The sequence below is a fragment of the Anas acuta genome, chromosome 17 (genome assembly GCF_963932015.1).
Source record: "Anas acuta chromosome 17, bAnaAcu1.1, whole genome shotgun sequence".
Classification (NCBI taxonomy): Eukaryota; Metazoa; Chordata; class Aves; order Anseriformes; family Anatidae; genus Anas; species Anas acuta.
The window spans coordinates 13,317,450-13,330,562 of record NC_088995.1 but is presented as its reverse complement, the minus strand read 5'-3'; the positions used below and the strand labels follow the sequence as shown (position 1 = coordinate 13,330,562).

At 35.1% G+C, this 13,113-nt stretch overlaps 1 protein-coding gene across 3 annotated transcripts in view; it reads left to right on the top strand.

Annotated features, from left to right (window-relative positions):
- ADGRD1 (adhesion G protein-coupled receptor D1) overlaps window positions 1-13,113 on the top strand; it is a 156,171-nt gene that overhangs the window by 19,930 nt on the left and 123,128 nt on the right. For all 3 annotated transcript variants that reach the window (XM_068653723.1, XM_068653722.1, XM_068653724.1), the window contains 6 exons: window positions 2,103-2,167; window positions 3,133-3,288; window positions 5,942-6,001; window positions 7,257-7,374; window positions 8,331-8,441; window positions 10,078-10,153. In XM_068653723.1, the coding sequence (XP_068509824.1) occupies window positions 2,103-2,167; window positions 3,133-3,288; window positions 5,942-6,001; window positions 7,257-7,374; window positions 8,331-8,441; window positions 10,078-10,153 (586 nt within the window). The remainder of the gene's footprint in view (window positions 1-2,102; window positions 2,168-3,132; window positions 3,289-5,941; window positions 6,002-7,256; window positions 7,375-8,330; window positions 8,442-10,077; window positions 10,154-13,113) is intronic.

Sequence of the window (13,113 nt, the reverse complement as noted above, 5' to 3'; positions counted from 1 at the left end):
AAGTAGAATTGAAACCACTGAAAAGGAAGCCCTTCATTTAATATGTAATGAAGCAGCCTATTTGCTTTGCAACACAAATGATAAATCAAGTTTTTTTGTTTTACAATGTGGTTCTTATGAATGTCTTCAAACATTCTGAGAGAATTTGTCTGATATGGAAAGTATAAATTTTTTATTCCACGTTGAAAATCCTACCCACACTCAAAAATAATTAAGGCATCACAGAAAGGTCTTTCCAGGAACGCAAATGCTGTTCTGGATGTAAGTTTCCATTCCTCTATATTTCACTTTGGAAAAGGGCAGTTCAGTCGCACTGAATATAGTTCAGAATATATAGTTGCTTTTGTTAATGCTAATAACTAAACTTTCTAAGACTGCAGTAACAGTTTGACCCTTTGATTCTCCTGAAGTCTAAATTTTTGGAATGCAGTGCAGAATTTTATAGTACTCTTCCTCTCCATTCGTGTTGATTTTTGGAAAGCTACATAGCAGACTCCATGATTGCTGCATTGAAATGTTCCTGATGTTCTGTGAGTTTACCACAATTTTTATTTTTATTTTTAAACCTTGATTCAAAGGTGTTGGTTCAGGGTCATGAGGAACTGTGGGTTTTCTTACATCTAAATTGAAAGAAAAGCTTGATGAGCTTTTTTTTTTTTTTTGAGTTTCCACTCAAAGCAGTAGACTGATTAGATTTTTTTTTAGTTTAATTTCCAATTTGAAATAACTGAAGCTAGGGCATTCTCAGAGGAAGTAATGGATATTACAATACTAACCAACACAATAAACCAAACCTTGGTATCTATTGACCTTGTAGAACTTAAAGCAGGGATGAAGCTGAGCTAACGTGGTCTAACATAAGAAACTTAATAGGATAGCCTGTTCCTTAACAGAATGAATAATCATTTTACATGTGGATTAATGAAAATAATGTGTTCAGTATATGCCACTGCTGTTTGATTGTGCTGAAATACCATACTCCTGGGCAAACATAAATTCTTGGGAAGATGCAGATTAGAAGAAAATTTTATTTCTCTATCACAAATGATCTATAAATCCCCTTGCACAGAAAGGAATCAATGTTTTTAAAATGGAGTAGCTGGAAACCATCCCAAAATGAGTTTATTCTTTCTGTCTCAACAAATCATTTATGACATGCTTATATGGTAATTTTCAGTGGGTATAATGCTAAGGGGTGCTAAGGGAATATTCATCAGTTAAGCCCATCTGATTAACAGCAACCTTGCTGGGGCTTCAAATTAACTTAAAAACACCTAATAGAGACATTATCCACAATATTCTCCTACTGCTACTGAAGGCTGTTTTGACTCCTTGACCCTTGTTACTTTTTTCTTTCTTTTATTTGACTGATCCCCCTGTTTTCATGAATGTGATAGAAATATTTGGCTTTCAGTTTTTCTCACAGATTTTTTTATTTTATTTTTAGGAAAAGTCTTTCTGAACTTGTCTGCATGTGCATGATTTTATTTGACACTCAAACACTTTATATTCAAGACATAAATATTTAAACAAATTAGCATCTATCTGGGCACCGTACTTGACACTTGAGTCTCATTTTTTTCTGATGTCTGAGTCTTCCTAGTCCCTTTTCTAAAGAATTTATCGTATATACATAATACAGCAAGGAGATATATGAACTTGTCAGAAGTGCCTACAGATTATTATTTAGTTCTGATAAGACATAGCATTTTTTTTTTTCCCCTAAATACTTTGCCTTGGAAGATGGATGACAATGTTTTAATCTTGCAGTTGTCTTAGTTGTCTTTTTATTTTTTTTTATTGAGATAAAACACTTGAAACTTCCTGTTTGCAAAGAAAGGTTTAATTTTAAGTGTTTAAGAATTAAACTAAATTACAAGGCTTATCTGTATAAAGATGTGGATATAAAATTTATGAGAGAAACAGTACCTGAAATTGTTTAAACAAGACTATGTAGCTCTAGTACTGTAAATAAGTAAACTGCACAGAACAGCAAATATAATGCTTTAAGTTAGAACTGCTTGGAACTGCAGTGGGAATGTATATACATACATACATACACACACACATTTTGAACTCATTTCTGTATGTATTTTTCCTAGGTGTGCAAGTTTTGCTTTCTTCAACACTTCCATGGTCTATGATGACAACTACTGCAAAACCTTTGGTAGGACAGTCCACATAACTCTTTTCTATAGCATTAGAATTTGCTACATATTACAGAATTACATATCCTCTCCATTTTACAATTTTAATTAATGACACTTATTTTAGTACTTCAGTACTAAAAAAGCATTGTTAGCATTTGCAGCTACTATTGGAAGATGGGAGAACTGTCCTTAAGTGTAGGAAAGATTAAAAAAAAAAAAAAAAAGTAGAAACAAGTATTTCAGTGAGCTCTGAAGAAACAGGAAATTCAAAAAAGTTTAGATAACTTTTCTTATTTCCTCTGAAAATTAGAAGAAATTGCCCACCACAGTAACAAAGCTAGTTTTCATTTATTTACAATGCACTTAATGCACTTAAGAAAATGATTTAAACAAAAATTATTTTTCATATGCAGTCCCTATACAATTAGCTGTAGTCAACCTACATGCAATTAGCTGTTCCAGGATATTTTCATTTTCTTGCTATCTGGAGTGTCAAAGTTCTATTAGTTTTCTTCTTGTTCACAGAAACCATTTCAGATAGGACCTGAGTTGCTAATGAAAAAAATTAAGTTGTGCATGTATATTCTACTCTCCTGTCTATCCGTTCTTGTGCTTTCCTTTTTCCCTTAGTGTACGTAGCCTCCTGTGTATAATCTCAGCAGTTCACTATGCCTCAGACTACAGGAAAACAAACAAAAAGCAGCAATACAGAAACAGTAAAGAAAAACCCTTCACACCCAATGATACTGGGCTCTATGTAATGGGTTGGGAAGTGAGCTGTTCTGCTTAGAGGCTTTATGGCAGAGAAATGCTTACAATCTTAAATGCTTAAGAAATGCTTAAGTCTTGAGGTTGCACTACCCAGAAATGCTAGTGATTCCAGGAGAACTAAAAACTGTCCTTTAGAGCCCTTTTGGACTAACACCATAACTAATGTCTGCTGTTTGGAATAAGTTCTGATGGTTTTATCTCTCTCCCTCAGCTGTCTACAAATGCCTATCATCCCATCATAACTAATCTGACCAAGGAGAGAGGGAACTTCCAGTCCCCCAACACCATGCTGGACTACCTGGAAAATGTATCGTTCAGCTTGCCCAACAAATCCTTGTCAGAAAATACTGCTCTAAGCCTGACAGAGGTAAACTTCTTTTAAATCTGTGTGCAGAGCCAGATAACACTGAAATTTCTCCAGGAGCTAGAATATAGAATGCAACTTTGAAAGTTTTTGCTGATTGCAGAAAATGCATATGAAAAAAGCAGTGGCTACTTAGGGAGTAAATAGCAAAGCTAACAGCAAGCTTCAACCAAAGAAAAAGTTCAAAGGTTGCTAAAACAAATCAGTTCTTGGGAACCTTACATAATACTTACTTCTTATAAATATTTGTAACTATGACTGCACATTAAAATCATTAGTTAACCAGAAAACATAAAAGGAGAAAATAATTTGATTTTTTTTTCAACAATATGTTTATTCAATTAATAATATATAAAACAGGGGGAAAAAATAAATCAGCTTTTTTCTGCACAGCCCTAATGATTCAAAATGCAGCTGAGTATGACTGTTCCCTGTCAGGCACAAGGCATAAAGACACCATAATCCAAGCAGTGACAGCAGCAAAGTGGAGGCATGGTTGAACTAATGGCAAACCATCATAACTTTGATTCTGGTAGCACTCTAGATGTGGCTTCATCACAGTCTGGTGCAGGGTAACCACCCAAGTGTATGCTTACAATTTAATATTTCAGATCCATACTTGTACTGTAAGGTTAAAATGTTATCAGTTACTTCTGTCTGCCCAACTTTTATTTTTTCTTTAAAAGCTTTTATTTTTCCTGTAGTAAGCAAGCAGAGGGTAATTTGTGCCTGTCCTCCTTTTGTAAAGTCATGCATCATTCTTGCTGGACTCTGAAATAGCAGGGCAGAGGCACATGTCCTTCTCTGCCAGTTCTGCACTGGAGGTGGAAAGCTGTGGGAGAAGGCCTCTTTATAGTATAGGTATCTTCAGCCTTTTTTGGTTAATGGCTTTATTTTGCACCAGGGATCCAATCACAGCCAGGACTTCTGTGTAGTCATATCACAAATCTGAAAACTGGTTCATGGCAAGATAAGGTCTAAAGCTTAATTCAGTATTTTTTTATTTGTTGAGGCTAATACCACCCCACCACCCCTCCTCTCTCTCTCTTCTTTCTCTCCCCACCACCAACAAAAAAGAACAAGGAAAAAAAAGGAAGAAAAGAAAAAACATTTTCTGCAGTCTGAACTGCAGACAAGGGGGTCACTTTCTGACAACATAAAGTTGGCCTTCTGTAAAACGATGGACAGCTAATTCCCTGTTTTCAGCAAGCTAGAAAGCTATTATTACAGTAATCAGCTCTGGCCTCACCAGTGATTGTTTCTTTAAGCCCATTGGTAATACCAGGGTGACAAGGATTATTTATTCTGACAAAAAATATAAATAAATACTTCTGAAAAATACAGGGGTAGCATTTGGTAGTTTGTGCTAAAGGCTTAGCATCTGCAAACTGTAAAGCTTGGATTTTGTGGATCACATTTTAATATGGAGCAAAAACCATTCTTAAAAGCTCTAATACATTGTTTCCTTTGTTTCGCTGAAAATTTTATGTGGGCTCTAATTTGAAAATGGAGCATCATCCTGTCATATATTGTACCTGTTTCCCACATCATTTCAGTTGCCATTTGGTTGTTCATTCATGCTATCTGCTGCTTTGTGTGCCATGAAAATGATGTGCAGACAGAAAAACAGGACATGATTATCTTTAGCAAAGCTATTTTGGGAAATAAACACAAGAGTCCTGATCGTACATACAGACTCTGTCACTTGTCTGATTGATGGTTAGGCTTTGTATTGTCTGCAGCTAATTCCCTGAAAGACAAGCACGGAGCACACATGCTATTTTCTGTACAGTTATCTCTCTACTGGTTGTCACATGCCTCATAGCACAAGAAAATTTGATTTAAGTGATATGCAATAAACTGTCTGATTACTGACACTCTTATAATGTGTTACTTCTGACAAATCTTACTTAGCATTCTGGTATAATTCTGCTCTGCCCAGCAGTTCCAGTCCTCCTGCTTTCCCTCCTTTTCCAGTGCCTGCTTTTCTGTGGTAATTTTGGAGTGATGATGTGGCCTGGAAAGAGATACTTCCTGATAGGTTTTAAGATGTTTGAATAGAGCAGAGATGTTTAAGCAGGAATGTGGATTATTATTTTTATTTTTATTTATTTTATTTTCATTTTCGATGTCTCCTTTCTCCTATTTGTCAGCAAGACTCTTTAGGGCAGAGACTGTATTGTGCTGGGCATGAAAAACAGTGCCCACCATGACCAATCTTGACCTCAAAAATAACCTCTTTGTGCAAAAGTTAAGCACATAATAAAACAGAACAGGTGATGGGGCCTAGATTTAAATACAGTGCTTTTGAAATATCTAATCTTAGATGAAGAGGTAGTAATGTCATATGAGTTTAGATAAACTAGGAGAATAAATTCTCTTTCCTCTAAGATGTAGTGTTGTCACCGCAGCTGTAGTGTAATGATTGAACTTCGGGAGTGGTGTTACTTTCAATAAATAAACTATCAAATTAAAATATCACCATTCAAAACATGATGAGAACATTTGCAGTAGGGGGTGACTCTGTGACTTGAATGAAAATGGATTTGTTGTCTTAAAATGAACCTATGGAAATCCTAGCAGAGATGTGCCTTGCATGCCTACAAGATGTAACTGAAGAAAAACAAAGCTATATTTGATTATTTAATCTTTTTAGGCATTTTTAAAAGCCATTGAAGACTTTCTGCTGTTGCCCAACTGGCTCGAAATACCTGAGGTAAGACAAATGGGCTTGATTTGTAGGTTAATTCAGGTGCATGACTTCACGTAGACAGTAATGAAATTGGTTACCTCTATTATTCTTGCTGCTACAGCTGGCAGTATGACTTATTTGCTTGTATGTCATTTTCATATTTGAAGTAAAGATCCACAGACAAAACAAATATGTTGTTTTCTTTTATAATGTATTTTTCAGGGCTAAAGTAGGGGAGCTGTGTCTGCTCCTGCTTCCACATACTTCAGAATGAATAAAATAACCTAAAACTGCATTTATTAAATAATGGATATTGTCAATAGTTGGTATTTAATTTCTGACCTAAATATAGGCTTTTTACCACTGAACTTTCATAATTGTGTATTTTTTTTTTTTAGATGGACTGTCTTCAATATACATGAAATATGTAGTGGTGCTTACCTAGATTAGAGAGTAAAACTTTGAAAGAGGTTACAACTGATATAGGGAAAAGCACCTTGTATTAATGATCTTTTTCTTCTAGTCACCTACCCAACTTTGAGTGTGAAAAACTACTTGCATGAGGGATCCAGGAATTTTCTGAGAATTTTATTTGAATCTCAAATTTAATAGACAAAATCTTTTAAAACAAGAGAAGGGGACAGGCTACTAATATAAATTAGAGTCTTACCGAATCCTAAAAATGTTAAGACATAGATGTCTAATGGATTTAAGTTCTTAGCCTAAAATTCTTGGTTATCTCTTGTGTGAGTAGATCTCAAATCAAATAGGTTTCTTCATTGAAACATACATTGATGGTTTATGCATCAAGTTTTAGTGTTGAGGATTGTTTTTCAGGGGACATATAAACACTTTAAACACAGCTTTATATTAGGGAATGTTTTTATAAAGATGAAAGAAAGTTGTGGATATAAATGTATGTAAGATTATGTTTCAATGAGTGTCTGATACAAGTCTTTATATATCGCCAAAATAATCTGTTCAGTTCTTGACATCATTTTGCTCAGTCCTGAATATAATTGACTGCCAAATGCTGAAGGGAGCAGAGAGTTCTTTGGAGACACTATAAAACATAGTATTTTATAAGATCAGGCTCTGATGGCATCAATTTATGTAACATTTAATCCCCTATATGTGGAAAAGGTTATGGAGAAGTCAGATTTGACTTTGGGCAGTCAAACGATGAGTCACACAGGAATTTGACGTTGGCACCGTGGCATTTTGTGCTATGAAACACAGTTTCTTCTTTTGTAGAGCCTTCTCTTTCTTCTTCCCTCAGACTGCTCACATATTTGGAAGTTTAATTCAAACTATTGACAGTGTGATGGTGCATATGACACGCAATCTGGAAGAGAACACATTACCTCTAACTGTTGAGGGCACATCATCTGTGGCAGGTAGGATTTAGCAGAAATGTTTTACCTTTCTCTCTGGACTATCTGTGTGTGTCGTAAACACTTCTGTACATGCAGCCCCTTCTTTGCTAACGTGAAAGAAGAAATCAAAGCATTTTTTTTATTTTGAATAAAAAACTTTTCAGTTGCAGAAAGTCCGGATGTAATCAGCTCTGCCTGTACTTGAACTTTCTTGAGGTTATTTGAGGAAGGGGTTATCATATGAATTCTGTTAAATTAATCCAAGAAAACTATATTAAAGGCATAGTAGAGCAAAAACTATACTGGTAGGCTATTAAAGTTGTGCCTAGAGCTCTTACACAGTGCTTCAAACTTTCAGATGTATGGATACTACAAAACTTTAATTTGGGAATAAGGGACTGCAAATGATAGGTCTAGTTTAAACCTTTTAGGATATATATATATATATACGTGTATATATATATATTTGTTTTCTGTTACTACTGTTTAGATCCTAGCACTCTAATTTTATCTGTTTCAGGATGCTACAGGTAGTGAAGGTAATTGAACTGTTCTGCTCTGCTTCACTGAGACCTGAGCAAGGGGTCAAATAACTTGAGCAGTCACCAGTACCATTAATCACTGAATGCATGCTTTCTAAGCTCTCTTGGACACTGGCATTCTCCAACATTGCACTGGAGGTCTGAAATAATGCCTTGAAATGTCAGTGGCAAAGGAAGAGTGTGTTTTTCTTGTCCTGTCAAGCTCAGTATTTGAGCATGGTTGAAGTGATCCATGGTATACTAACACTGTGTACAGCCTTTCCCTTCATAAAGAAGTTGGGTAGAAAAGGCAGTTTTGTACTCAGGGAATTTATTCTATTTTTTACAAACAACTGGAGTTTTAAAGTAATAGCTATTGGAAAAGCACAGTTACATAGTCAAGTAAGTTGTAAATGTTATTGATTTTATCATATTTTTGTTTGGGTTATCACACAGATTACACCTTGACTAAAATGCATCCTCAGACTCTGAATTTGTCCCGTTATCGCTTTCCATCTCGAGGACAGAGTTATATTTCCATTCCCAGTGAAGCTTTTCAAGAAAAAGGTAAGGAAAAATTTAAAGGAAGGAGCTGAATAATGTAAACAGGACATTGAAAAATAGTTTTTCTTGAAAACAGTTTTTGGTTTGCCTTACTTTTCTAAATAGTGGATTTGATTGCTGTTGATCATACTGGCTCTAAAGCAGCAGCAATTCTTCTGTCATATTAATGAATGATTAGTGTGGTAGAGTTTTTCATATTACTTAAATATTACTTTGTATTACTTTAATTCAACTTGAATAATGCACCTAGACCACAGAGACTGCAAATATTTAATGCTGGCATCTTTTAACATTGGAGAAGCCATCATTAAATAATTATATCTAGTGATCCACACTGGTAATTTTAAAGAAATTCTGTGGTATCAGATCAGGTATTCCTTCTATCTCCACAAAAAATCAGCCTTAAAATGTTTTATAAATTTAAACTGTAAAATGATAGGTTTAAGCAACGGGATCCAAACCTAAGCTAAAATTTTCTCTTATCTCAAAAATTGGAAAAAATCTGAAGCTTTAGGCAAGGTTTTAAAATCTCAGAGTCAATTATTTTAGATTCTTAAAAGATTGAAGGAACCTATTTTTAAAGATATCTGCCTGGATTCTCAGGTCTTTGAAAATAAGGGCTAAACCACATAAACTACAATCCACAGAATTCACACACCCAGAGACCTTTCCTCAGTCACTTCTGTTGAAGAAAGCTCAACAGAACTTTCTGCAGATAAAAGCTGCAGATAGCCTGCAGTTGGAAATACTCCAATAATTACTGAACTATCTACCTGCTTTGTGATGACAGTTTTGTTTCTTTGCACTGGCAGGGGGCTCTACTTGGAAACTTCACTGGAAATGCTCTGAAGCTTGAATAACTATAATTGCAAACCACTATGTAATGCTAAAAATAGCATGTGAGAACTTTTTTCTTTTCCTTAAAAAACTTCTTGCCATGCTTATTTTATTTTCTTCGGCACATTATCATGGCTGCTATCCCAAAATGATCCAGCCTCTTAGCTGGAAAAAGGGTTAAATCTCTAAAACTTACTTCTGAACAAGTTTGACCTTCAGACAACACTGCAACACTGTCCAAATGAACTAACCTAAACATTCATTATTCCACTTTGTAAATACTTGGAACCCAGCAAAAGACAGACAAAAGTGGCTGACACTTATAAAATACACATCTGTCTCTTCACTTAGATGCTAGAGAACCCATAAATACTTGGAATTAAGACAACAAGCAGGCAGCTGAAGTGGAAACTGGTTGCCTGTGTTTCAGTTTTGTAAATTGCCAGCCAATATAGGTAGTGGTTAAGTAACCATGAGATTACTGTAGCTTCGAGATGTTGATTCTGGTATGTCATGCAGCCATTTCTAATGACATGTGGGAGCTTTATAAATGATGACTGATTACTTTAACAACTTATTCATTCTGGAAGTACAGTTGCATAGGGCAGGCATCCTCCTGTGCTGTACTGCAAGTTGTTCATACTTTTTCATTTAAAATAATAATCAGAATTCAGCTAAAGCAAAGATGTTGAAATTTACAGAAGTCAAGGCTCTTAATTGACACAGAATTTCAGGTCGAGGAGAGAAGTGTCTCTTGCTTAAAATAATTGCTCTAAGAAATAACCCCGGTTTCTTTTCACAGCTTGGATTACCATTGTCGGCCTGTTTTACCATAACATGCACTATTTCTTTCATAATATCAACCCTATGGATACCAAGTAAGTATCTCAGATCTCCCATGCTGTAACAACTTGTTTATTACATTAGTAATATGCCTTTATAGCAGTCATGTCATTATCAACTGTAAATAAATTATGAACCATAATTCTTATTCTGCAATATTGAGGAGGCGTAGTCATTAACTAGAGAGAGATTGAACCTTATGTTAGATGTTTTGTTTTATGATGTAGTAAAATAGATTCTCATGGTGACATGGTTGTCTTTCCTTGTCTCCTTTTTCCTTTCATCAGATCTGGTATTAGAATTTCATAACTTTAATCTGTTTTATAAGGCAAATTACATCTTTTCTCCTGACACACGTGAAGTTTGCACTTAGATGAAACAAGAAAACATAACATCCCTCTGTAGATAAAATCTTAACCCGTAAGATAATTTTACGACAGGAGACCAGGTAATGCTTAAAAGACCTTTTGTTTTATATGTGGCACCAATGAAATTGTTCCAGATAAGATAAAGTAAATGGAGACCTATATACCTCTTAGCTGGACAGTTCCCCAGGGAATTTAGAACTGCCATTCGTTTAAATCATTACACTTTCCTTTTAAACTAGTAAGACTTCATGTTTTTATCTGATCTACACTAAAATATGTAGATTAAGTTACACTTTGTCTCGGTCTTTTCTGTTATGTGGCTTTTCATCATGTTACGCCTGACAGCAGAAGGCAAGATGCAGCATCTCAGCTGTCATGTACTTCAGGGATTACCTTCCTTTCTTTACACACAGCTCCACAGAAGGTCACGAAAAATCATTTGTGAACTTCAGGGAATTCTTGGTTTATGACCAGATTGATCACACTGAGATAATGGCACAACTGTTACTAAATAGCATTTTAAAATTAAATTGCAAGTTGATCTGTTGTTTTCTCTGCTCTCTCTCAAAAAAAAAGGGCACTTAGCAGGTGGCTGTAAAGGAACTATGTCATTACTGCACAATATTTCTTGCTGACATGAAGAAACAGGCAATAATTCATGACAGATTAGGTTTTTCATTGGGAGGCTCAGAGTGCAATTTATTAAGATGATTAGCTATACTCTCAACCCCTTAGAGATGGAAAATTAATACGGTCTTGACTTAGGTCAAAGTTTAGCAAAGATGAACACAACATGAGTAAAGACACTACACGTCAAAACTTCTCATTCTAATGCATCATCATGGAGTCTAAAGCTGCTGGAGTTCTGTTATAGGGAAATAGTTACGTCATCTTTATGCATGGTCTGTGAATTTTATGGAATAGGATGACCTGGAGACCTATACAAGTTTCACTGAATCACGTGTATTTTTAACACACATTTCCAAGAATAAAGGCTCTGTACCTGCTGCAATGTTAAAGAAAAACACAAAGTTATTGAAGAAGAAACGGCTGTATTCCTATAATTACTTGAACTGTTTGCAGTTTATATTGCACTACAGAGTCATGTCTATGACATTCTAAATGCAAAAGTGTTCTATAAACCAACAATGCAGGGACAATGCTTAGTACTTTGTGGAATCAAACCCCAGGTATCTAAATAATGTTTTAAAAATAAGTATCAAGTTCCCTCCTGCTTGATTTTTTTTTTTTTCTTTGTACTGTCCTATTATATCTTCCTTGCTTACATTTTACTAGAATAAAAACGCTTTTTCAGAGTAATTTGTTTATTTATTTTGAAGATTTTCTTTTAGCTTCTGTCTAGCACTGAGGTACTTGAACACCTGTAATTTGAAGCCTGTTCATTTTCTTCTGAAGAGTGTTGTATGTGGTGGTGTGTTTGTTTGTTTGTTTGTTAGTTTGTTTGTTTTCTCCTTTCCTCTCTAGCATGTGGGGGTAAAAATAAAACAAAGTTCTTGGAACTTTTGTGCTGTAGAGCCAGATGACTTCTATTTTCAGACTATAAAAACAGCAGTTTCTCAGAGGGAACTCAGTTTTGATTCATTCTAAAGGAAAGAAATTAAAAAAAGAAAAAAGAAACAATGGGTTTTGAGCCCTGTTCTGCTTCCATGTGTATACATTGTGTAGTAATCCCAGTGGAGGTAATCAGATGAGAGACCAGATGCCATCTAAAAACCAGGACCAGGACTGTGCTACAACAAAGAAAAGCTGGCATGTGCAAACATAAAACGCAGAAGTTTTTTGTGCTGAAGTTTTTTGTACATGTTTCAAAATTCATTTAGTCTGTAACATTAAAATGGCAAGTAACAGGAGAGGAAAAATGTCCATCCTGTTCATCTGTAAAAGAAAAATCTCAAAATGTTGGATAGTGGTCTTAACATTTCACATTCTTCTATAAACAAACATTTCATATCAGAGTAGCAAATGCAATTCACATTCTGATTCCTGGGAGCAGGATACTGATGCCTGATACTAATGTTTTTTCCTGGTCAGAGGTAAAGACTGGTGCTTGTGGTTGTAGTAAATGAGTTCTGCTTTACTTGGTCTTGCTGAGGAACTGAATGAAGTTATTTTAATATCTTACAACATGACCCCCCACCTCTAGTCTCCCTCCCCCAAGGAAAACAAGACAGCACTGCTAACAGGTAGCAGATGTAAGATTATTATTTTTTTTTTTTTTTTCCAGTGGTGTGCTGTGTTTAGGTACCCACGCTGATGGTTAATTCACCATGGCTGTCATTTCTCATAGTAAAAAACATTCATTCACTACCAAAGTGATGCATGACAGAAAATGTTTTACACCTGCAGTTTTTTTATAGATAGTGTAAAAAATTTTACTCTACAGCCAAATAGATCTCATTTATTCCTAAATGTGCAAAATGCCAAAGTCATAAGTTTTAGCTGAAAGCAGAAATAAGTGTCCTTATTATGTACTGCAAAAATAATTTAGCCTAGAAAAAATATCACAGAGACTAATCAGATGTTTAGTCAGGTTTCCTTCTGTTCGTATCATGACCTGAGTTACGCTCTAACAAACTTTATAACTGGACAGAAACAATCCTTCAAAG